At 40.5% G+C, this 25,833-nt stretch overlaps 2 protein-coding genes across 2 annotated transcripts; one reads left to right on the top strand and one right to left on the bottom strand.

Annotated features, from left to right (window-relative positions):
- Positions 1-4,095: 4,095 nt before the first annotated feature.
- On the bottom strand, positions 4,096-6,606 carry LOC121943556 (E3 ubiquitin-protein ligase rnf152-B). The gene has a single exon (XM_042487100.1). The coding sequence runs from the start codon at positions 6,014-6,016 to the stop codon at positions 5,246-5,248; it is 771 nt and encodes a 256-aa protein (XP_042343034.1). The 5' UTR covers positions 6,017-6,606; the 3' UTR covers positions 4,096-5,245.
- Positions 6,607-11,764: 5,158 nt separating this feature from the next.
- sgpp2 (sphingosine-1-phosphate phosphatase 2) lies at positions 11,765-25,805 on the top strand. Its single transcript, XM_042487276.1, has 5 exons — positions 11,765-12,178; positions 13,569-13,730; positions 21,916-22,095; positions 24,102-24,191; positions 24,835-25,805. The coding sequence occupies exons 1-5, from the start codon at positions 11,963-11,965 to the stop codon at positions 25,378-25,380; spliced, it is 1,194 nt and encodes a 397-aa protein (XP_042343210.1). The 5' UTR covers positions 11,765-11,962; the 3' UTR covers positions 25,381-25,805.
- The last annotated feature ends 28 nt before the right edge of the window (positions 25,806-25,833 follow it).

Genomic DNA, 25,833 nt, shown 5'->3' with positions numbered 1-25,833 from the left:
TTTGTTTCTGACTGATTTTACATTTGTAATAAACCAGATGAGCTTTGAAGAATGTCTTGATTGCTATATTGCAGGTGATAATTATTTGAGTGCCAAATTATCACCAAATCAGCGGTTATTATGGGCTTTACGCACATTAATGAACAGGCCACTGTTGACCACGTGGACCTGAAAGTGAGCAAATGTTTTCAGCAGTTTGAGTATCAGAGTAAAGGATGAACTATCAGGCAGTATAAATAATATAATTTAATATTTGTTTTGCATATGGACTTATTTCCCAAAGCAAGAAACCATCGGTCTTAACGATGACGAACGTGACGATTTGGGAGTGTCAGTGATCTTATTGAAATTGGATATTACTGCCAAAAGAGAGAGAGGGAGAAACAGAGAAGGCAAATGGAAAACAGAGAAAGCCATGATGCATACCTCGGCCCTTTCTTTAAACGCGACACTGAATCTCCGTGTCCAATCCATTACCGGGGGATGAAATTCAAAGTCAGAAATCTCGCTTGATGAGAAATAAATTAGTTGCATCACATGCTCCGCGCGGAGGGCATTCACAAACACACATTTGTCAAATCAATTAGATTCCATTGCACCATATTACGGTAATAATTCAGCAACGATAGGGAGCTAAAAAAAAAGATGGGGGGGCTATGTCAATTAAATAATTATATAATTATTTCTAAAATGACTTAAAGAGGGTCGACAAAGAGGAGATTTCAAAGTGGTCTATAAATAAGGCTATTGTATATTTTCTTGGCTTTTAAATGGCCAATTATCTAATAGACCATGGCAGTGACGTCATTGTGCTGAAGAATTTGAAATGTGTATGTGCAATGGTAAAAACATGACTTTTTATCTTATTTTCAAGTTAATTCAGTTTAGATCCAAGCTATTTGAATATTTTAGTAAAAATAAAAATAAAATAAAAACCATTACAGTCCTGCATCAAAACTTTAATTAGGCCAAGAATTAGGAGTAAAATGCAGGCTACATTAAATATCAAAATCTTAAGTAGGCTATATTAGTTAAAAATGCCCCGAATCAAAGAGTTAATTTTAGGCCCATGGCTGTTATTGGAATATTATATATTTTATAAGATTATTACAGATTTATCAATCTGGGCCTAATTTTAACAACTTTATATACTGCTGTACTATTTAATCTATAACAATAGTTTATAAAGTCATCACGTTACATGTGTAATAGGCAAAACACAAACTACAGCAGTCGAATAAACATAGTAAAGACAGTACATGTTTTCTCCTGAAATGCAGTGTAGTCTATAATGCCGTGGTGGACAAGTAAAGTACCTCTAACCCAAAACTGCATGCTACACTGACATCCCCCTACTATTTATATTCCTATATCATATCGGTTATATCTTTTTAAAATACTAACATGTATTTATTATACAATCATAACTTACTGTACGCACTTTAAATGCAGTTTTGCTGAGTGTTTCATTGAGTAGCCAAAAGTTTTAACAGTCAAAACTGAATAAGTACGATGTGTCAATGCTGTAGTAAAGACAATGTATATATTTATATATATTTAGTAGTTTATGACATGGACTATACGGAAACAAAGGAAACACAAGTTAGTAGTCTATGTTTTGTGTGCAATGCACAATGTCTCGCTATGTAGCGCGTGGACAATATAGAAATGTATATAGGTCAAAAATATCTCCTTAACACCTAATTAAAGCCATTAAAATTCATTAGCCCGGCGTCCTTTAGAAAAACATGTCGTCTGCTTTTGTTTGTTGTCATGGCTAATTTGTGAACATGCCTCAAACTATTTTCCGCCATAATCGGTGTAACTGTGCATTGAAAAATACGACCGGGCTCCGATACAATAGGCTTTAGTGTTGCGCTGCTGCAACTGATCTGTCCAATCAGTGATCAGAGAGTTGTTTACATGGCGCTGAAAACATGAACCAAAGGAGGCAGCCGCAGTCTGCGTGTGACAGCTTGAATTTATGAGCCATGAAACTTCTGCTTGATGTGTACAGTATGTCCCAAATAGTAACCTGTAATTAGATGGTGATTGGTCAACATTGGTTTTTATCTATTCTGTTTGTGTATGAGGGAGGGGGATGTTTATTATGAATAGCTTAATTTATATGAACTAAAAAGGGAGCCTTGTATGAACAGGTAAACATGTGAAAATCTCAGTCGGGGATATTAACATATTGAAAAATGTATTTACTTTTAATCAAGTTTTAGCCACCAAGAGTTTACACAACTGGACCTACATGAGAAATGCAATCAAAAGGGTGGGTTTTCACTCGTTTTTAAATAACATGTAGTATTCTTTGTCTACCAGTAGGGGGCACATTTGATGCACAGTAGATTATCCTGCAACTGTGACAAACACCAGCACTAACACACTGGTTATATTTAACATGTGATTCCTATTTAATCACAATGTGTTTTACTTGCACAGACATGTGATCCACTTGTGTTTATAACCAGTCATTATGTAAGACCAAGCATGTTAAAATACAGCCTTGGTAACAGGCTTTTCCATCAGCTGCTCCAAGACAAAGAATGATTGGAATGGGTATTCATGTTTCCTTTATTACTGAAATGTGTTTATGTATGTAAAACAGCACATAAAGAACATTTCTCTGTGCAAATACGTTTGAACAACAACCACGGATTCTCATAAAAACCGACGACATTTTCTAGGTCCTCTGAAATAAATACAATACATTTAACAAACCCCGTTACTTGTGTCAAATAAGAGGGTGAAAGTGCATCATCTAAGAGTTGGGAAAAGGTTGAGCGGGATGATTGAAGCAAGCAACAGATTTAGGACTTTCAGAATCATATGAATTGGGGGTTTTTTTGCCCTTTTTCCCTCATGCAGTGAGGTAGGGATGCCATGAGTGTGCAAGGGCAACAAGTGCTTAAACCACTTTGGTGTCCGAATCATCTCCAAATTTAAATGCTGACAGGAAGGTCAGGGAGCCAGAACATGACACAGGATTGTAAACTCGCATGTTCCATGGATCATTGCACATTTGTCAATATAAGGGTTTTTACACTGCACCACAAATAAGGTATCACTTCCTTGCCATATTAAGGAATAATAAATAAATTATGATTACATACACAGAATTGACCGACGGTTCACAGTAATGATTATTACAGGAAGTTTGCCCACCACAGGCCTTTCAGTTTTATTTTTTTTTTGGATTATGATGTGTTGTCTGAAGCCTATTTCACTCAAAAAAGTTAGTCCTGTTTTGATACAGAAACACAATGTATTTCTGAGGGCTAAATGCATGTAATCTGAATGCTACTAAGTTTTAGTATAAGATAGTTAAATATTTGTATTATTTTAGTGCAGGCACTGAAATAAACAAACATACTGTGTTGTTTTCATCATATTTAAATGCCTCTTTCTAATCTCAGCACCGTTTAGAAATACATTGTTTTTACTTGAAAACATTGGGTGTCCAGACTGCCTTAAACTTTTAAGTTTACTGAATTTGAAAACACAAGTTGAGGTCATTTTGTAATGATTCAACTTGTGTTCTCAAATTCAGTCAACTTAAAAAATGAAGGAAGCCTAAACACTCAGTTTTTTAAGTTGAAACAGTTTATTTTTACAGCCACACAGTGTAAAAATAAAGTTTTCGGTCTGTCTTCAGGTTTTAAGTTGACTGAATTTGAGAACACAAGTCAAGGTGGTTTTGTAACAATCCAACTTGTTTTCTGAAATTCAATCAACTTCAAAATTTTAGGGAGCCTGGACACTAACTTTTTCAAGTTAAAACAAATGGTCGATTTTTACAGCGCAGCTCATGAGGTAATTATGATTCCTGATGATCTCAGAGGAACCCAAGTGACACCAAATATATCCTTTTACAAGTTGTTCATCATGTCTGACCCAGACAAGAAACTGATAGATTCTCACATGTGGCTTTGAAAGAAGGAGCACTGTAAAAATTATTTGCTTTCACTTAAAAAATAGTGTCCAGGCTACCTTTTTTTAAGTTGACTGAATTTGCAAGGACAAGTTGTATTGTTAAAAAATTACCCCAATTATAAAATACAGTCAACTTAAAATTTTAAGGCAGCCCAGAAACTACTTTTTTTTTCTTTTTTAAGTTAAAACAAATTCTTGAATTTTACAGTGAGTTATCTTAAAGACGAAGGTGGATTTTAGCCTGAATTATACCTGTTTAACACTAACAGGTGTGTAACCTGACCTTTCTTCAAAGCCCTATGCAGAGACATTTTTCATAAGTATAAAAAGGTGCCAGATTTGGAGGCGGCTCAATGTTGGAAAACCCTGTTTTTTGTGTGTAAATGATGTGACAGAAAGAGGAAATCCCTGCCGACACCTCAGCTGGATGCTGTCTGTGGCGAGAGCCCCTTGCATGATTTTGATGATGATTACAGTGAAGTTTTACTTCAGCAACAAGGTGAGGCACACGAGTCAGGGGACGCAATGTCCCTTCTATTAAATAAAACAAGCTCTGACCTTTCAGGAGCACTAACATGCAAAAGTAGCCAAACACAGGGTCAAAATCACAAGCTTTGAATCCCTTCAATAAACCTGGAAGAGGTGCAGTTTTCATAGTGGCAAAGGAAAAAAAGGTGCCATCCTGGAGGATAAGTTAAAGCACAAGGGTTAGGAAGGTCTGATCACACCTATCAGGTACCACTCACCACCTCTCTGTGGACTATTTACAGTTTGGATTGTGGACACAACCTTTTGGAAGTATCCCGCATGAACATATGAGCCTCCTTAAAACTCCAAAACCTTCACCTGGAAACTCAAATGTGAACATTTGCCAAATATCTGTACAATACAACAGTGGTTTGAGATATAAGAGTGGATCATCATGGACAGTTATCATACAGTGAGTGGCTTAGTGGGATATAAATATAATTTAGCAAGAGGGGGTGCGGAGGGGATCAAACCCTGGAAATAAGCACTTCACATTCATCAAACCAACCGACCAACACCAGGAGTCAAGTTCACTCATCAGGACGCCCATCAGCTGGGCCTAACTGTCAGTTCAAGTGCACAACTTAAGGAAAATCAAGGATCATGTCGGCCTATTGCTCCAAACAACATGAAGGCCTTTAGGTGTTTGCTATACTGATAAAAGGCCATTTTGGGCGAGATTTCCTCCTAGAAAAAACAGTAAAGGGAGCAGGAGTTGCCAGTATTATGTACATGATCACACAGCCACAGTACATCATGTCCATCCACAGCCCAATCAGGCGTTTCTCCTGGAGTTACTGGTGGCGGATGAGCGGCCTGTCTCATGATCCGGTCTGTATTTGAGCCAGCAGATGAGCCATGTGACGACCACCGAGAACATGGCCAGGATGCTGGCTACCGACAAGCAAATGGGTCCCGCCGGCGAGGGAGGAATGCTGTGACTGTGCACAAAGATCAGGCCCATGAACAGCAACACCAGCATGGACAGAAAGGAGAAGATCACGCACACGCAGCCCGTGGTCAGCGCCACTCGCTTGCAGCTCTGACAGCTGTCGTAGCGCACCGAGTCCTGGGAGAGGGTTGTGGCGGTGGACACGGTGGTGGACGGGGTCGCCTGGCTGACGCTGGACGTCCCCGACGCCTCCTCCCGGCGCAGGGCGACGAGCGCTGGATGCAGCGGTGGAGGGTACGGCGGCAAAGCGTCCTGAGGCAGGGGGTCCGAGTCGATATAGAGCGGAAAATCCTCCGTCACCTTGGTGTTGTTGGGCAGGTTTTGTATCCGATAATCCGGCACCGGAGTCCGGTGGCGACAGACGGGGCAGCTGATGCGCCATGGCCGCTCCTCCCGGAGATGGAGCGTGTTCAGGCACTCCTCGCAAAACGTGTGCAGGCACTCTAGGATCTTAGGAGCCCGCCGGTCAAGGTCGAAATAATTATAGCAGATTTTGCACTCGTACTCCTCGTAGGGAAACGCCGAGGAGGCCTCGCCGGGGGGTTCCGCTCCGTTTGATGCCAAATCTACCTCTGCCATGTCATCTTTCGCCATTCACATTCTCCGGTGAACACAAAGGGAGCTGGCGGACAGATGCTGATGACGGTGCACGTCTTTCCTCCTCTCCCCCCTCCTCTCCTCCCCGCTCATTGAAACGCCATCACCCCCGCAAACATCGCTGATGTGTTTTTATTGCCCCCGGTGTGTCCGGCGATGGAGAGCGGGGCGTCTGCTGCCGCGCGGTGCGAAACGATCGGGATCCCGGGTTTAATGTTAAAAAGCTCTCATTTGCTGCTCGGGTGTGTGGGAATAGATGATGTAATGGTGGTGACTCCGACGCGAGGGCTCATCCATCCAGTGAGCCCGAGCATCCCACAAAGAGAGAGAGAGAGCGAGAGAGAGAGAGAGAGAGAGAGAGAGAGAGAGAGAGAGCTGTGGCCTCAAAAGTCCCGTTAAACCCGTTAAAGGGAGAGTGTGTGTTGTTGTTTTCAGTTGACAGCACGCTCGATCGCAATTACGCAGCCAGGATGCACTAATTTGGTCAACTGGGGGCGTCAGGTCACTGTTTCCTGTAAAGAGCATCTACACTGTAAAATCTGACAAGTTGATTTTATTTTAAAAAAAAAAATCTAGTTAACCCATTGCCTTGGAAACTGCAAGTAAATATGACTACTTATCTTAATTTTATGTTTACTTTATATCGAATTGTCAAGTACTGAGTAGCCTACTCAGTAAAATCTGAGAAGGTGATTTTACCTACATTAATCTTGGACACAGATTGCTTTGAAAAAGGAGAGTAAATCTAACCATAAATTAGGGGTCCAGAGATATTCGACCTGGCCAATTATTTGGCATTTTGCCGAATATCTGTATCAGCATTTTTGTTTCAATGATCACTGATACGATTTTTTAATTTACAAAGGGCAAATTATGTGTTTTACTTTGTAAAACCCCAGGGAGCTAATTTAATTTTCACCTGACTTTATAAAAAAAAAGACTTGCTAGGGATTTGCTGTAAAAATGAACGTTTGATGTATCGATTCCTTTTGCATTGTTTGTTATATTCCAGATTCTAAATATTGATAGGAAGGTTTTCATTTTTATTGTAAACGCATATCAGTTCCAAATATTGATTACTGGTCTCATTAACAAAAAACAATAAAACAATATTGGTCTACGCCTACTATAAATCTTAATTTATGTTTCCTTCATATCTAAGTGTTAGGTTTATTCATGATTTTGTTATATTGCTTACTTAATTTGTGAAGTTGTTGCAACTTAAAAATGACATGTGAAATCACCTTGTTCTTTCTAAATATTAGCAACTTCAGTAAACCAAGTCAGTCTGACTTAACTTGATCATAACAAAGACCATTTTGTCGATGATGAGGTTAGGAGATCTGCAAGTTCTGTTTTGTAAACATTTATAAGAAAATACAGATACGATTGACTGGTTTGCAAGCAAAAGAATAAGGCGCAGTAAACGGTAAACTTGGTTTCATGAGTTGCTAAACATTAGAAAGATTAATTTAATTAAACTTGTCATTTTTAAGTTGCAACAACTTCTCAAAAGGACATGGATTTGGTTTTAATTTTACAGCAGGAACTTCAATGGATAAACCAGCTCAAGTGACCATCACAAGCTGGTATAACCAGCGAAACCATCAAAAATGATGCCAAAACATACCCTAAACTGGTCAAACAAGGTGCTAAACCAACTTAACCATCTTAATTTGGTCAAGCTTTTTTTTTAGAAGGGCAATTTCTGAAGCCTAAATGCAATCACCAGAAGTAAAAAGCTTTCGCTAGGCTAAAACAATCTACACTACAGTTGCTTCCGCTAAGATGCTAGAAAGTCGTGTTCAAGGTAATGACATTCTGTAGTCTCATTTAGCCACTTGTTAGCGACCATCTTTTTTAAGACACAAAAGTTTCAAAGTTTGCAAGTGGGGTATTTACTTATGTATTTTATGTCATAGAACAAACCATTAAAAGTCTCTTCGGTTTGTTTGTGTTAACTGCAGACCTTATTTCAGTCTTCTGATAAAAACAAAAAAACAAAAAACAAAACATCGACTTTGAGACAAGGAAACCAGAGGTGCTAATTTGCTAATGTATTTCTGTGTTTTAGGACTCATTGCTGCAGTTGTCTATTGTTGAGTTTACTTAAAATTCAGTTATATGCACTTAATTTTGTAAAGTTTTTTGCAACTTAGAATTAACGAGTTCAATAAAATCAATCTTTCTAAGTTTTATTTTTGACTGTTCTGCTGGTTGCATATCAGTCAGTCATTTTTGTATTTTCTTTAACATGTTAGAAAACTCACAACTCACAGATCTCATACCTACATCATTGCCAGAATTATATATTTCATGATCAGGTTTACTCAGACTAACTTGGTTTACTTTGAAAGAACAACACAATTAAACTTGTCATTTTTAAGTTGCAACAACTTCACAAAATTAAGTAAATGCAGCCAAATGATAAGTAAACTTAACATTTAGACATTAAGTTAAGGTAAAATAAGATGTGTAGTTATATTTGCTTTTCCTTTTCCAAGGCAGTTTCAAAGATATTTTTTAAGTTACATCAACTTTCCAGATTTTACAGTGTAAACTCACACACTGTTTAAATCAAACATGGGCCTGCACTGTCTTACATTAATAGAAGGGATTGGAGGGAACAATGGCAGTTTAACCGTATTATCCTGTCCATATCAAAAAAAGAGAACCGGTTGATTTGGTAAAGGACAGTAACTCTGTTCCACATTTATTCAGTAAATCATGTCAGATTCATTTTTGGGGCTTGAGGCATCTCAGAATGGTGCTGTAGAAAATCACAAATATTTCATGATGCACATCCACAAGTTGTAGATCCACTTATTTGTACATTATGTACAATATTAAATAAAAGTTTTATTGCTGCTTTTAGGCTGGCGAAAAGCCTTTTCTAACCGTGTAAAAGTCACTAGATGAACTCAATTTAATAAGCTAATTGAGACAACTCCAAAGTGTGCATCTCAAAAGTACTATTATGTTGGCTGCCGTTACACTTTTATGGCAGAAAGTGCACAAATAGGCCATTGATGGGAGTCTGATTATGTCAAACCCTGGGGTTAAACCTTAATGGGATCATATGGTGAACTATTTTTCAAACCAGTACTCACAAGACTTTGTTTTTGAAGCTCATAGCTGCAAAGTCTTGGGAAAAAGTTTTATTCATTCTATTTTCATCAAGTTGATAAAAATCACGTGGGACTGAACTATCAAGTCAGAACACAATAGTCCTGATTTGACTCACGGATTTATGTCTGAACTGGTCGACTGAGCACAAGCCCAGTGGCCCATAATGTCAGAGAAGAGACTCAAAGTGCCACAAAGAGGCGGAAAACGATCACAAAGTCAAGCAAAGGAACTGTAAAGAGTCAAAAATAACTACAAAAACAGGCTAAACAACCATGACACTAAATAACTACAAAGAGACTGACCGAAAGTGACACAAAATTACCAAAATGAGACCCTAAAAGATGCATAATGATTACAAAGACATGCAAACAACAACAATAAAAGAGATAAAAGCACCACAAGTCTATCGCCCTTTTTTAACAGAGATCGCGATACAAAGCTGCTATACAGAGTCCCTTCCTTGCGCCACCTTTGCATCTTTACTCAAAACCAAACGAGGGCTGCAACATGCTGCTCCAGCGTTTGATTTTAGACAGCATGCCAGCATAGTGGAAGCAAAAGAAGAGTGATGGGTGTGATGTGTAACACAACATCTGCCTCGAAAGTGACATTTAACATACATATTGGCAGTGCTTTCTAAACAATAACAATGGCGTAACATGCCAATAACAATCAGTTACTATCTCTGTTATATGGGGGCTGATCTTGTCCTCTGCTCAGAGGGTTAGGAGCTCCTAAATCTTACTGTTTTCCCAATTTGCAGACATTTTCAGCAGCCCTTCTTCTTTTTCTGAGTTAGCTGCTAAATGCTGCCAGCTGCTTTTTAAATCTCCAGCGGTGGGTTTAACACATAACACGTTATCAAAACGTCCCACCCTGCCATGTTCACACAGACACCATTTCTGCGCTGTTACTACCTCCCCTGCCAACCCAAAGGCGGGCTCCATCTCTGAATTCCGCAATTGCACCTTTTATACAGAACAGCAAGACAGAATAACGGCACACTATTTCCTGCTTTAAGATGCAGCGTAAAAGGGGGTTTATTCGTCTTCCTCCTATGTAGGAGATGTGCCCAGGGGCCCATTGTCTCAAAATTCATAAATGATTTGACTGTATTATAAGAGGTCAGAGTTTACAAGTTTATAGAGGCCGAGACACAAGACGGATGTTGCATGTTATTATTGTATGATTAATATTCTGCATTTCCCATAAAGGTTATATTCCCATGCACAAGATACTTATACTTGCTGACATGATAAGTGAGAAGTGTTATTTTCAGCCCCTAACTGTTGGCGAAATTGGCTAAAAAGGGGTTTCATGCATTGTCAGTTCGGGTTTAAATTATAACTCTACTCACGATATGACATAACATCAATTCTTTGAACAACAATATGATATTTGCCAGAGGCAGCAGGACCAAGTCAATGTTATACAAGCCCCAAGTTTTGAGTCTTTGCTCTCAAGACCCAATTTAAGACAAATCCCAAGTCCTAAACTTTAAGTTATAAGTCCTAAACAACTCATAATGTACTCTTCACCAAATACCATTTTCACAGCTGAGTGTAAAGTAGCCTATGATAGCACTTGGCATATGTATAGTTGTTCTTTTTCCATTTTGTCTACAGTAATCAAATTTGTGACTGGAGTCTGACTTGTGTCTAAGTCATGTGACTTGAGTCCATGCCTTTGATATTTGCTGATGTCACAAAGTCTACCACAACACGATTTATATTCAGTTCTCATTTTTTTATTTCTTGGCTGTTTGCGATTGGCTGTTTTTAAGATGGCTATGTAAATTAGTCTCCTGTGCATCAGTAATATTGGTTGATCATTTAATTGATATATTGATCGAGAACAATGTATCACTACACAGCTGACTGTCACAGTCGCATTTGTAGATACACATTAAACCTGAATAAAAACCAGAAAGAGGAAAACTTGACCTTAGGCTGATTTCACTGTCTGGGAGAAATAATAGTGACGTGAGTGGACTCTTGGATTGCCATTCTTTCAAATTTGCAGGGTTTATGTTGAATATATGAATACATCCCCCCTTTTTTTCCGGGCACCTTGATGAATTGATGAGTGTTCAAGACTTCAATTTCAGGAAATATCCTCAAAATTGTATGTGATTTCCTTAGAAATTACCAACCAGATACTGAAACTCTGTGGTTGTGAGATTTTTAAGAGCTCTATAACAACAGTGTGGAGCCTACAGCCCTCAACATCCAATTTTAAAGCATTGCCATGGTGATGGAGAAATATCTTTTAATAATGTAGTCTTATTTTCCCTGAAGCATATGTCATGTTTTGAGCACAAAATGTCCATAATTATGTTCATTTTCTGCACATGTTATATGCAGAATGATTACTGTAGATAAAAGTTGCACTCTATTTTACTTTTGTCTCTATATGATCAGTTATTAATATTTTTATGTCATATCTTATGTTAAATAATATAAATGAAACTCATATCAGCCTTCAGACCACAGAACTGCAGCTCATACTTTTCTCAGCATTGTAAACACAACTCCACAAACGCCCTGCCATCATGGATTTGCAGTAAATCTGTCTTCCTGCTGTAAATACTCTGTGATGACACCATCCCGGTATAAAGGTCGGACACACTTACTAGAGGACGACCTGTTCAGCCCACACTTGCCCCGCCCAACTGCGCAAACCTGTGGCGCGCACCTGCAGCCGCACCTGTCCGGAGCTGCGCGCCCTGGCCGGATAAATATCACCTTCACTTACCTCTCCTGCAAAGAAAATCAGCATCAGTCTGCTCCAGCACTTCTGTCTCTTTCATCTGACATGCTGGAGCTCCTGGCTTACCTTCATGACTCGGAGCTTGTGGCCCGGTTCCAGAGACGATGCGGACTCTTCCTCATTGAAGCCGCGCATCACAGCGGAGGGAGGACGCGCGCTCGGACTGGAGCCCCGGTCCATGCAGAAGAAGCACGTGGACAGGTGAAGGGAAGATGGGACCGCCAGGATAAAAACTCCAACTACCAATACAAAGACAATGGTGTAAGTTTAGTGACAAGTGAAAAAAAACAAAAAAAACCACGTTGCATGACATTTCTACATCATTTTGATTGATTTCAAAGGAATAAATGCTTCTAGTATTTGGTCTGGTTTGCATTACTGTAGAAAATAGAAGTTGAATTTGTATTAAACAGGTTTATTAGAGTAAATAAGGCACTAAAAATATCATCTAGATGTATTTAAAGATGTTTCAAACCAAACTGTGACTGGCTTTTCTCGTTTGTCAGGGTGTCTCTATCCGCTGCGAGATTCTCGTGTACAATAGAAAACTTGTGGGATGTTTACATTCTTCTGTGTCTCCCTTTTCTTATGCAAACACTTTTTTTAGGCTACTGACAAAGTGGAGATAAAGTTACTTTCTGGTTCAGGAAACAGAGTAATCATGAGTACTCAGCCTGTTAAACCATTGTATAAATTCTTCTATGGCTGTTAAAGAGCTTTGTCAGGTTCAAGGAAATAAAGCTGATGATGTCATATTGAGGTCATGGGTTATGTTGGGCTTTGAGGTTGCAGGTTTTTAACAGAGAGTCTGGTTTGGCACTAATAAAAGATGCTGGCTGCATTATGGGAAATGTACTGTTTGGCATTTGTTTTAACTTTATGCATATAAAGTCAAAGGCTGAGTTCAAACTGCAGGCAAAAAAATATTTGTTTCTCAAGTCACATGTGAAGGACAGATTGTCCACACTGTTATTTGCAAGTGATCAGATCAGATTTGTGTGTCCGGACGGCACTGACATATCCACATGGGTTGCTGCAGTAATGACACAGGCATCAGAAACATGAGAAATGGAGGTCCATCATTCCACCCTCCAAATAATCATGCCATTACGTTGACGATATTTGTCAATATTTATTTCTACATACTTTTTGCTGTCCAGACTTTGTTAAATCAATCTTGATATGCCAAAAAATGTATCTGGGCTAGCAGTTTGAACAAGGCCTAAAAGCCCTTGCCTCAACTGCACTGATATTTGACCCCTCTTTTTTAATTTTTTAACTGTGACTGCATTGTTGGGCGGTTGATATAATCTGATCTGATACGGTCCAGGAGCCATCTTTTGGCACCTGGTTCTATTGGATTTTGTGGTTGGTCTACAGGTGAATCTAAGTCTTCCTCTTTTATGGATTTTTTTCAGTTTGTACATAAAAAAAATCCTTAGGGGAAATGTCAAAATATAGAAAAAAATAAAAAATAAATAAAATTTAAACATCATAAAAAATTCTTTATACTTCGGGTAGGTGGTAAGACCAGTGGCAAAAGTCCATAGTGGATGAAAAAGCACATAAATCCACATTTTCTTTTGTAAAAATTTGGTTACAATTTGCACTACATTTGTATGTAAACCTAGTAAACCTTTATTTTGTGCAGGGCTGCAGCAGGCCTCACTATGAGGTGAGGAACTGGCTGTTGTACTTCCTTTTCCTGATCTCGGCAGGCCTGGGCCATGAAATCTTTTACATCACCTGCCTGCCATGCATACACTGGAGCCTGGACCCGTTTCTGTGCCGACGCCTCATCAACATGTGGACTGTAAGTCACAGCTGGAGAGAAAATGTGTGTCTCATCCTTCTCCAGTCTTAAGTCTGTTGGTTTCACAATGCCACCTCTCTTCTCTCAACTCTTCATCTCCCTCTCTTCACCTTTCAACCTCCTTTCATCCCCCTTTCAGTGACCTGTCTCTGACACCATGTTCATATATCCCCAGGCCTTGGGGCCAGCCTGACCGGGGCCCTTGACATGGCAAAAGGCCACACATGAGGACACATTAGTGAAAAAAAAAGTGCGGGGATCTCCCCTTTAGATGTTTATTCTGATAGAATCCAGCACATTTCAACAAGAGACCCCGAAAACATGTCAAATGTGATCCCAGAAGGAGTGTATTTGACACTTTGTGAGTCCCCCTCACTCCTGCGCTGTGTGTGATGATGGGCAGTGTGTTTTTGTGCCCTTTGTGTCCCCGCCCCGAGCGCTTGGTGGGTGCCCTGTGTCTGAACCCCTTGTTTGGCCCCTGAGGGGGAAGAGACACCATTCTTCTGGCATCCCGGCTGCACCAGGCCCCTGCGTGAACTCCTTTCAAACTCACATAAACACCAACACACACATACACACGCTCACACTCCTCGCCTCGCCTGCTAAACACACTCATTGCCCTCCCACTAGTTAGGCATTACCAGCTTTACTCTGTGTTCTCCTCCCCCTGGTCTACCAGCAGAGTGTTTTATTGGCCTCATCAGTGCTGTGAGCTTTCTCTCTCTGGACCGAACATTTGGTCTGTCAGCCCTCGGGGCGCATCACCCCGCACTTCTAACAGCACCCTGCCATTGTGCTGGTGGAGTTATCTGAGGTTCAGGGAGGGCTGTGCACTCTCTCTCCTCTGTCTCTGTCTCACACACAAAACTGGCAACCCACACCAACGTTTGAAGCGCACCCATGCAAATTAAGACTTGTATGCATGGGCACACACACATTACAGGCTCATGACTGACACACACACACAGTCATTACACACACATGGACCCCTGTGTCCTTTCCCACTTTCTGTTGGCTTAACTTAAAGGGTGACTTTGGCTGACTTAGAAAACAATGACTGTCATTAACCATATGGTCATGAATTACATTGCTGTGTTGTATGGTATTATTGTAGCATAGTGTTATGCAAATCACACACCTACTGAGCTGTTTGGAATATCAAAAATCCACTTTTGCATAACGGCATAGAGGGCATACAGTAAGATGTGGGTAACTGAATAAACTGCATGTAAAGTTTTCATTAATGATGGCAGACGATGGTCATGTTCAAAGACAAAAACTCTATTCCCAAAAGACAAAACTTTTTCAGCTAAATAGCCTTGGATGCGGATCAGCCATCAGTGATGAAGGCCAACATCAAAATATGTCCATCAGTGACTAAAAATAGTTCTCACCACTACAAGGAAACTGGCATTATAAACCACATTTTTTTCTGCTTCAAGTTCAAAGTGTTTTCAATATCCAGCACAAAAAAAACAACCACTGATGAAACTGATTAACCAACCATAAGCTACAGATTAAAGAAACAAACAACCCAAATGACTATTTTTGTATCAGTTATTCACCCTGTGTTATGTTGAATTCACACAGAAAAAAATGTTTTCCTTGCATGCCTCCATGATGAACCAAGAGTCCAAACACAGAAAAAAAAATCTTAATGAATAGCAGTCATTGAATTCCACATTTAGCTACAGTAAAACTATATGAAAACATCTGTTTACAAACTCATGCAACTCGTGCACTTTAATCCATTTATCCAGTTGTTTCCTGAGTACAAACAGACAGTCCTTTCTAATGGACAACTGAACTAAAAGTAAAAATGATCTATGCTCTTTTCAAAGCCAGACTGATCTGGTAGTTAGTTTGTATTTTTGTGCGACTAAAAGTTGAGTTCAGATTCATCAAAGTCACACAATAACACAAACCAACTACAAGTTAAAACAGTGGTAGACCAGTAGCTCCCATGTTCAGTGAGGTAAAATTACAGTTTTTGTCAATGGAGTCCGACTTTTAGTTCAGTTCCCCATATGAAAGGGCTGTCTATTTGGGAAGAACTGAGCTTTTACTGCAAAAAATGAAACTTGGATTATACTGCATGAGTTGTGTAAGAGTTTGTAAACAAATCTTTTGACATAGTTTTGCTGTTAAATAAGATTTCAATTGAGCAAGAATTTTCATCATATTTGGATTCTTTCTTGACTGGAAGCATGCAAGAAAAAAATACATTATTTAAACAAATTCAACCCAACAAAGAGAATGGTGGCAAATATGATCATAAAGTGTTTAAGGTCTCAGTGTGTAAAGTTTCTTATCTGAAGTCACTAACTAATCACAGTGACAATGCTAACGTGTTAATATTTAGCCTGCAGGTGTAATGTTTACCATGTTCATTACCTTAGTTTTTTTATGATAAAGTGTAGTCAGAAATATTGATATATTAATATAAGGGGCTGACAGATTATCGGCTCAGCTGATATTTGGCATTTTGCCTATTTTCTGTATTGGCATTTTATTTTTATGATCGCCGATAAAACTGATTAATGAAAAAACGGAAAGAAAGTGTCAGTATGAGAGGAACTTTTACTTTGTAAAACCTGAGGGAAGTGTTTTTACTTTTTAGCTACTTTTGTTTTTACCTACTTTTATCAAAAAAATATGCCTGCAATGTCAATTTTTCACCGCCATATCAAAAATGATATAGAATCGGTATTTTTCAAAGTATTATATTGTTAGAAATTCCAGTATTTAGACCACACGAGCATGTTAGCCTGCTAACATATGCTAACTATTTGAAATACAAGAAAATTGACCATCACAATAGACTTATTCTTGTTTCTTGAAAACCATTTACTGTAAATGAGGTTATTTTTGGCTCCGATTGAGAAGCGAAGGCCTACTCAGCATAACAAAAAATGTACCATAATCTGAAAAAAAACATGTTCTAAAAAGTATGAATATATACAAGTTTCTAAAAGAACACAAGAGGACTGTGATTCAATGAGCAGGCCAGTAAAGGCTGAGCAAAACTTTAAAATTGGACCCAGAAGAAATTCTCTGGCCTCATTAAGGCTATCTCAGTGAATTGCAGGAACCGCGCTGTAGGGATTTAGCATATTGGCTCCACAGTCATATTATGGAGGAACTATTACATATCTGCAGAAAATAAGTTCAAGAGAGCAAGCAGCAGCATGACTCCCAAAATGCCCATTGTGCAAATGGACCTCTATTATGTTCTGTTGATGAGGTCTACAGTCAGTAAAGTCAAACTTCTAGTGGTTTTACTGTTAAAATATAAGTCCTTTATGAAGCAAGAAGTGTCACACTTAGATATATAACTGTTTTGTGTACACTGATAATTTTCATACCACTGAGAATTTACCCTAAGAGTATTGTTTATTATCATGATTGTTAGGGCTTTCAAAAATGTAATTCTATTAGCGTAACTTAATTTTCCAGTACTTTGATGGTCGCTGGGCTGTTGTACAAAATATCTCACAAAAAAAATGAGCTGTTAACATAATCAACGCTGTGGAACAAAACAAACATCTTGTGTTTTCTCTATTTTTTCCATACAAACAGTAACACACACACACACACACACACAAACACAGTTCCACACACTCAGTTTGATCCACATGTTGACAGATCAAAGTCCAAAGCTGCACAGGCCTCGATCAATACACTTATTCACAAGAAACACACACACTCGAGCACATTTATCTGTGTTTATGTGTGTCTTGACCTGTCTTTAACTCTTTCCCTTAATGTGACCAGACTGTCCCTGGGTCAGTCCTTTGATGCGACTTGTACAAAGGCACCAGAGAGACACTGGCCCATGAGGCGGCTGAATATAATGTTTGTGTTGATGGTGAGTGCGAGGGGTGGGGCGAGGGTATCATATCATGCGAGCACTTGAACTGGTAGGCAGATTCATTGTGTGGAGGCAGAGTGGGGAGTGCTGTGGATGATGAGCACACAGTATGGCCTGTTGTATGAATACACCGTCATCGTGAATAGAGGGGGTCAGACGTGCTAAATGGGTTCACTATTGTCTGTCCTCTGTTTATTGTTCACTTCATGGTAGTGATTATTTGGTCGGGGTGTATGTGTGTACAGTACAGTGTAGGCAGATGCATATATTGGAATAATAAACTTTATATTAATGCATGGCCAGAGGGCGAGAAGAGATGAAAAAGAAAGCTTTTGGAAAGAATAAGACACTATTGTTGGAGATTTCATATCATTATTTCCCTTTTTTATGCCTATTTAGCCTTACAGTGGTCACTCCTGTTCACATACACTCACCCACAACTTTATTAGGCACACCTGTTCAACTGCTTGGTAACAGACATATCTAATCAGCCAATCACACGGCAGCAGCTCAGTAAATTTGGGCATGTAGACATGGTCAAGACGATCTGCTGATGGTCAAACTGGGCATCAGAATGGGGAGGAAAAGTGACTTTGAACATGGCATGGTTGTTGGTGCCAGACGGGCTGGTCTGAGTATTTCGGCAACTGCTGATCTACTGGGATCCCACACACAACCATCTATGCACAAACATCTCTCGGGTTTACAGATAATGGTTCAAAAAAGAGAAAATATCCAGTGAGTGGAAGTTTTTTGGCAAAAATGCCTTGTTGATGCCAGAGGTCAGAGGAGAATGGCCATACTGGTTCGAGCTGATAGAAAGGCAACAGTAACTCAAATAACTACTCATTACAACCGAGGTATGCAGAAGAGCATCTCTGAACGCACAGCACGTCGAACCTTGAAGTAGACGAGCTACAGCGGTAGAAGACCACACCTGGTGCCACTGCGGTCCGCTTAGAACAGGAAACTGAGGCTACAATTTGCAGAGGCTCAACAAAATTTGACATACGAAGATTGGAAAAACGCTGCCTGGTCTGACAAGTCTCGATTTCTGCTGCAATATTTGGATGGTACTTTTATTTTGGGGTTGTTTAGGTACCTCAAGTCCAAGTTAGAGAGTATGCAGATAGAGACTAGAAGCTGATAAGCTGACTGAAGCTTATCTCTGCATCAACACTGAAGGCAGGGGGAAACGGCTAGTCTAAATGTATCCAAAGTTCAAAATGTACGCCTACCAGTACCTCTGAAGCTCACTAATTTACGCACTTTAGCTTGTTAGTTTAAACTGGACACAAACTGAAATGTAAAAATGCTATTTCTACAAAGCTATTTCTTGCCCAGAGTCTTGTCATCACTAAGAGGTTGCCAATCTAACACTACACGGGTTTCCGTCATAGATTTGCGAAAAACTTCAGCAATTGTTTGAAATGTCAATGAAACACAATTGCGAGCATACGGCTTTGCCATTGACTGATGTTATGCCGCTTCTCAACACAAAGCTCTCTGGCATTCAAACATCAACTTTTCTCCCTCTGAACCCTTCGGTATCGGCTCCCCAATCACCTTGTACCCCTGCGAGCATTCAATAAGCTCAGTGTACTGAAACTAATGCTGTCTGTTGTTCTTTGACTTAATTTTTTATATAATAAACATGAAAATATTTCCTAAAGAGAGTAGTTTGTTACCTCTTGTGCTCAGCGATAAGGCATCCACCCACTGTCTTGTCCTTGGTGATGAAAAGGAAGGTTTTGGTCTTTGAGGGACACTTGGTCTCCACCTGCTGGAAGTCGAGGTCGTTGTCCACCATGTTCCTGATCTCCTCCACCTGAAAAACAAACAGAAACACTAAGCTGGTTTCCATTACAGGTTTGCGCCAAACTTAAGCGATATTTTTCAAATGTCAATAAAACACAATTGCGAGATGAATGTGTTTCCACTGAGAGATGTTATGCAAGTCGCAGACGTAGGCGTGTTATGCGAGCAACAATGGAAAGACAAACCTCTTTTACGTGGGAGCGGGCACGTATGAGGGATTTGTGGAAGGCCACGATTTCACAGAGAAACTGTGGATTCAAAACTTTTGTATTGATCCGCTCAACTTTTGAAAAGTTATGCGATGCAAAAACACCTTTTGTAGTGTTTGCTACATCATGTCCAAGAGAGCCAGTTCCAACCGACACATCGTGTGACCTATAAAAACGGGGAAAAGAAGTGTTTCTATTGCAGTTTTGTGAGATATGTCTTTTTTGAATCGCCTAAAAGCTTTTTTGCGATAAATGGGAGTTTTTTCTCCGAAATTGAATTCTTTCCTAATTGTGCAAAATACAGACACAAAACATCACTATGAAATGAAAATGGGTGTGGTCTCTGCAAGGGCCTGAAAGTAGCGGCTGGGAAGCAGCAAAGAGGCCTGCAGATAAAACATACAACGGATTAATATGTTTTAGATTTCCTGTTGAGTGTGGCTTTGTGTCAACAGATTGGGGAAGACCCTTTTCCAACTTGACAATCTACAATCAATATTACTTAATTTGTAGAGCACCTTTTATACAGGTTAGTGCATCCAAAGTGCTTCATAGATGACAAGCTGATAAAAAGACAGAACAAAAATAACAAAAAAAGATTGCCCCCTGGTGTCTGACTGCAGTATAGGTCATAAAGCCACCCATCTTTGTTAGTGAATGGGACATGGGCCAAAGCCACCATACAAGGTGCCACCTGCTACTCAGTAACCATTCATATGCACTGGACACTTCGACATGTCGCCTGGAGGAACCGGAGATCGAACTGCTGACCTTCTAAATTGACAACGACTCGCCCTACCTCTAAGCCACAGAGAAATAGATTTAAAAGTTAAAATAACATTAATAGTAGAGTGGATAATGTCCGTGTGCACAAAGCCAGGCTCATAAAGAAGTGTTTTTATCAGTTTGTCATAGAAGAGCTTTACTGTCCTCCACTGAGCTCTGACCTCAACACCTTTGGGATGAACGGGAACAGTGAGGCAGGCTTTACTGCCCAATACCAGTGTCACTACAAACTAAGACAATCTTGTGTTTGTGTGTTACTGGGAGCAAATTCCTGCAGCCAGGTTCCCAAATCTTGTCCAATCTCTGCCTCCTCTCTTTAGTTTTTTTTTTTCTTTTTTGGAAGTTATAGCAGCGTGTGAATTCCCACGATTTTGGAATGTGGGAGAATGTTATGACATATTTTTGGCCTTTCTGTGTACTCCATAATCCCGCCTGTCTCTCCCTCCCTATCTGTGTACCTTTATACGTCCACAAGTTGCTTCACTAACAAGCGGGTTAGCAGACATACTTTTACATCGTATTCGCCATGGTAACAAGCATTTCCTGATTACAGTGTCAGCAGAGATGGTAATAACAACCTCTCTGTTCTCTCCTCTTAAACACACACATTAGTGTCCTGTTCGCTCTGTGTGCGATGCCTCCCTGCTCCTCGCTAAGACAGCCATTCATTAAATATACAAGGCAGAGCTTTAAATAAACCTGGAGCTGGAGCAGGCTGCCCCTCCGAGGGCCGCTGGGGATCTCATGAAAGAGAATAGGCAGCACATTTGGCAGGACACACACACACACAACACACACACATACACAATAATACCTATACGCCACTACTTCACAAACACACACCTTGCACCGAGTGTGTCATCTTGTCAAGAGCCCTCCGTCTGACCCCGCCGGCTTTAGACGCTGCGTCAGCAAACCCTGCCTTCTTCAATTCTCAGTTTCTCACAATAGATTTTGTTTCTGTGCCACTGCAGCATCTGCACTTTATACCAGGGTGGGTCTCCACTCTTGTACAGTTCTTTTTTTGTGGAGTGGGAAGGGTGATTACTTATTTATAAGACTGTGTGGTTAGTTTTAGACCATACCCTGATCAGGATTTTACTTCCTCTACTCATTATTTTATTATCATCTTCCTCCATCTCTAATTTCTGCTTTTGTGGCCAGCACACTGCAGTACTCTGACGTAGTCCTTTATTCTATTTGACTGTAATGATGTTGTATTATAAATATATACCATATAAAGCCGGCAATACTTTTAAAATGCTCTTCATTCCTGAAGTGAGGCTCAATGTTGCAACACAAAAATACCATAATGGTTCTTATAAGCTCGACAACTTTCATCAGTATTAATGCAAATCAGTGTAAATGGATCATGTTAAGTGTAAATCTGACAAAAATGGAATATAATTTTCATGACATCAAAAATAAAAAGTAGTATCTGAAACCAATAAAAGATTTGGTGGGACCTTCTTAGAGACACCTGTCCCCTCTCCTCTCTCAGTTGGTGATGTACATCGGCCAGGTGATGAAAGATGTGCTAAAGCTGCCTCGCCCTCTCTCGCCCCCTGTGGTCAAGCTAGAAACACGCGTGGATGCCGAATACGGGCTACCCTCCACCCACGCCATGGCCGCCACCGCCATCTCCTTCACGGTCTTACTAAGCGCTTCGTCCAGGATACAGGTGAGCATTAATGATAGCTGTAATTCAAGACAGTAAACCAGCTCAAAGGTGTTCTCAGTTACACTACTTACTCACAAATATTACTCAGTAATTTCAACAAATGTACTATGATCTGTGAGATTATTTCAACTGCAAAAACAGATCACAGTACTGGTCATAGTCATCAAATACGTGTCAGTAGATAGTGATGGTCAGTGAGACCATTGACATCCAATGTCAAAGACCAGTCTAAAACCAAAATGGGGGTTTCCCTCATAGACTGTATATAAAGATGGACAACATGACACTGCTGGCTGAGGCTACTAAGCTGAACCTTTACAAGCACACTTGTGGTTCAATTTTGGGTTCACTATTTCGCCTTAGGATATTTCAACATGCAGACTGGAGGAGCAAGTGGAAGACCCGCTTTATTGCTGTGTCTTGATTGGGAACTGTGAAATTATTACTGAGATGTTAACAGTCAATGATCACACTACTCATTACTGTAAAAAGAAAAAAATGATATAACCACCAATGATGCTTGCAAATGATGTACTTACACCTCATTAGGGCTTGCACAGGCAAAGTGGATGTTGAACTGTAATTGTGACAATGAGTATTTCATTAACTGTGCTATTAAACTGCCATCTAATTTTATGGATCCTTTTTAAGATAAGGGAGTTCGTGTTAAATTAGTCAATCCAAATGAGTCGCTCAAATCAAAGTGCTGAATGCAAAGCTATTTGAGGCAGTGGGAAGCTGTGGACGGCAGCCAGCTCACTGGTAGCTGAGTGGGATGAAGGGAGTGGACCCCCTGTCCATCACCGAGTCCTGACCGAGCTGTTAGACAATGGGAAAGGAGAGGCGGGGCCAGCAGTCACCATCAGTCACCATCAGCCACACCCGTCGAGCTGCTGTTTGGTCTTGTGATAGACTCGACTGAGTCAATGACTGTCAGTCCACGTCTCCTCCTCCCGACTCTTCCCCTTCTTTATCTCTCCCACTCAACAGCTAAGTCAATAAAACACTCAGCGGCTCAATCATAGGCCGTCTTAATCAAGCACCGCGTTTTAATGAAGACCCGAGTGAATTCTAAATACTGCCTTTAGTAGTTTACAGCCTCAGCAGCTGTCAGCCTGATTTGTGGTCACGTCAGTTCAGCTATTTGCCTTAATTTTCTTGCTGTGATGTTCTCAAGGTCAGAAGATATCATCTCAACAACCCTGAGACACCCCGTGTACAGTAGAGCACTTAAACTGTGGCCTGAAATTCCTCAAGGATTGCCCGAAAAGAAAAGAGCATGCATAGCTATAGATGAGTAGCAGGCTGTTGCAGAGGCTCCTGAATAGCCACAGGGCCTGGGGGCAGCTCGCCCGATTCCCGGAGCAGGTCGGAGGTCACGACAGTCAATCACACAGTGACCCCCTCCTGTCCCCGGCATCCTTTGTGGCCATTCAAAAAAAAAAAAAACCTCTCTTCATGAACTACCAGTGAATAGGCTTCCAGCTGCAAAAGACAGGAAAAGACACAGGAAAAAAGGAGGAGAGGAGGGGGGCACAGGAGGGGAGGGCGGAGGAGGTGAATGAATACAGAAGGCCTCTCTTCTCACTGTTATTGAAATGGAGGGGGGGAACAAAACCTGCCGCCGTAGGTAAAGGAGGGAGGGGAGAGAGGATGGAAAGACAGTAGAGGATAAAGGAGCAGTGACTTAATGACAGGCGGTACGTCAACCCTGAAGAATGGATCAGTGGCAGAAAGAGGAGTTGCACAACGCCTATAAGAGGAGTGACGAATGGATGATTTGATCAAAAACTAACAAGAAAAAGAGGACGCTTCAAAAAGTAAAAAAAACTGCTTGTGTTTACACTGAGGAATGTTAGGAATTCTAGGCACATGACGCATAACATTCACAGATTTCATCTTTTATCTCCCTAATCAGGGTGCAGTGTTTGTCACTGTGTGTGTGTGAGTTATCGACATACCAAACGCGACAGTTACTGATCTAAGTGTGTTTTCATGTCTTCCAGTTCCAGTTCGAGGTCGGTCTGCTGATCGCACTGACGGTGTCGTCTTTGGTGTGTCTGAGCCGCCTTTACACTGGCATGCACTCAGTTTTGGTGAGTGAGTTAGTACACGCACGCACGCACGCACGCACGCACGCACGCACGCACGCACGCACGCACGCACGCGCACGCGCACACACACACACACACACACACACACACACACACACACACACACACACACACACACACACACACACACACACACAGAGTCCAGCATAAAACATTCAAGCTCAGTGTTGGATTCATTATTCATATCTGTGTCTGGTTAAACTGTCTAGATGAGGCTTTGATCCAAGACTCTTAATTCATCAGGGACTTTATGTTGCCTTCATTTTATCTGAAAATATTGAAGTCAAAATATAAAGCTGTATCACTTATTAAGTCAGTTATGTTTAAGTGTACATTTATCACATCACCTGAGATTCTCTTTTTTTCCTGTTGCAATATACTTTTTAAACAAGACATTCATTACTTTTTTAACGTAGCAATGCATGTGTTTTATATTGATCTATGGAACTGTTATGTGATTTTATTTGTCTCTTTGATTCACGTCGCTCACCTTTTTTTTTAATCCTTTAATGTGTTTTTTCTGCAACTCACACCAAAACGATTGATATTGCTAAACAGCGCTACAGATAAGTCAACTGTCCCTTTAAGCATACATGGTGAAATACTGCCTTTATTCTGCTTTCAGGATGTGATCTGTGGGGCTTTAATCTCAGCTGTCATCTTGTTCCTGACCTACCCATTCTGGGAAACCTTTGACCATTTCCAGCTCACCAGCCGCATCTCCCCCTTTGTGGCGTTGTCTCTGCCGCTCTTCCTCAGCTACACATACCCTGAGCTGGACCATTACAGCACCACACGGGGGGACACCACTACTATTCTAGGAGTAGGGGCTGGGTGCTCTGTGGGATATTGGGTGAACGAGCAGCTTGGAGAGACTTTTGAGCCCAAGGGGGTGCTACCCGTACCCCTACCCACACTGACGACAACCGCACTAGCACGAGCTGGCGCCCGCTTCCTCATTGGAGTGGTAGCGTTAGTGGGAACTCGGCAGGCAGTGAAGACACTGAGCCTGCAGGTGTTGTACTCATTTTACAGAGTGCCAAAAAGTGACGACAGCGCCAGGAGGAGGAGAGAGATCGAAGTGCCGTATAAGTTTGTCACATACACAGCTGTGGGACTTGTCAACTCTATACTAGTCAACAGAGTCTTCATCCTACTGGGGCTACTATGACCTATTAACATATGACTGATGTATAATGATCTGAACTAAACAAAAAAAGACCTCATATTTATTTCAGTGTGTATCAAATGACTTTTTTTTTTTACATAACTTTCTTACACAAGGAGCTTCTGCTGGGATTGATTCACAAAAGTGTACTTAAGCTGTAAGCAAATAAAATGTTTTGCTCACGTAGCAATGAAGTTTTTTTATGGCTTCCCAGATTGATCGTTATTTGAATTGTGTAGTCAAGGCTGTGTGATTGAAGTAATGTGTATTACAGAAGCCAAACAAAAATTTCCACATGCGAGCTCCCCATTGTTACTCCTTCAAATAGGAGAACCCCACCTTAAGCCAGACAAGCTCGTACCAGTCGGGAAAGTCAAAACCAGTTCAACTGAAACTCTGCAACATCATTTCACCAGCACCTGTCTTTGTCCCCCAAGTCATATCACTTGGCGGGTT

The sequence above is a fragment of the Plectropomus leopardus genome, chromosome 5 (genome assembly GCF_008729295.1).
Source record: "Plectropomus leopardus isolate mb chromosome 5, YSFRI_Pleo_2.0, whole genome shotgun sequence".
Lineage (NCBI taxonomy): Eukaryota > Metazoa > Chordata > Actinopteri > Perciformes > Serranidae > Plectropomus > Plectropomus leopardus.
The sequence above is the reverse complement of the archived record's forward strand: the minus strand, read 5'-3'. Positions and strand labels throughout refer to the sequence as shown.

Bases quoted from the DNA above. Each gene is read 5' to 3' on its own strand.
- LOC121943556 (XM_042487100.1), bottom strand. From the start codon at position 6,016: ATGGCGAAAGATGACATGGCAGAGGTAGATTTGGCATCAAACGGAGCG.
- sgpp2 (XM_042487276.1), top strand. From the start codon at position 11,963: ATGCTGGAGCTCCTGGCTTACCTTCATGACTCGGAGCTTGTGGCCCGG. The intron at 12,179-13,568 runs GTAAGTTTAGTG...TATTTTGTGCAG, and splicing joins ACCAATACAAAGACAATGGT to GGCTGCAGCAGGCCTCACTA. The intron at 24,192-24,834 runs GTGAGTGAGTTA...TTCTGCTTTCAG, and splicing joins CTGGCATGCACTCAGTTTTG to GATGTGATCTGTGGGGCTTT.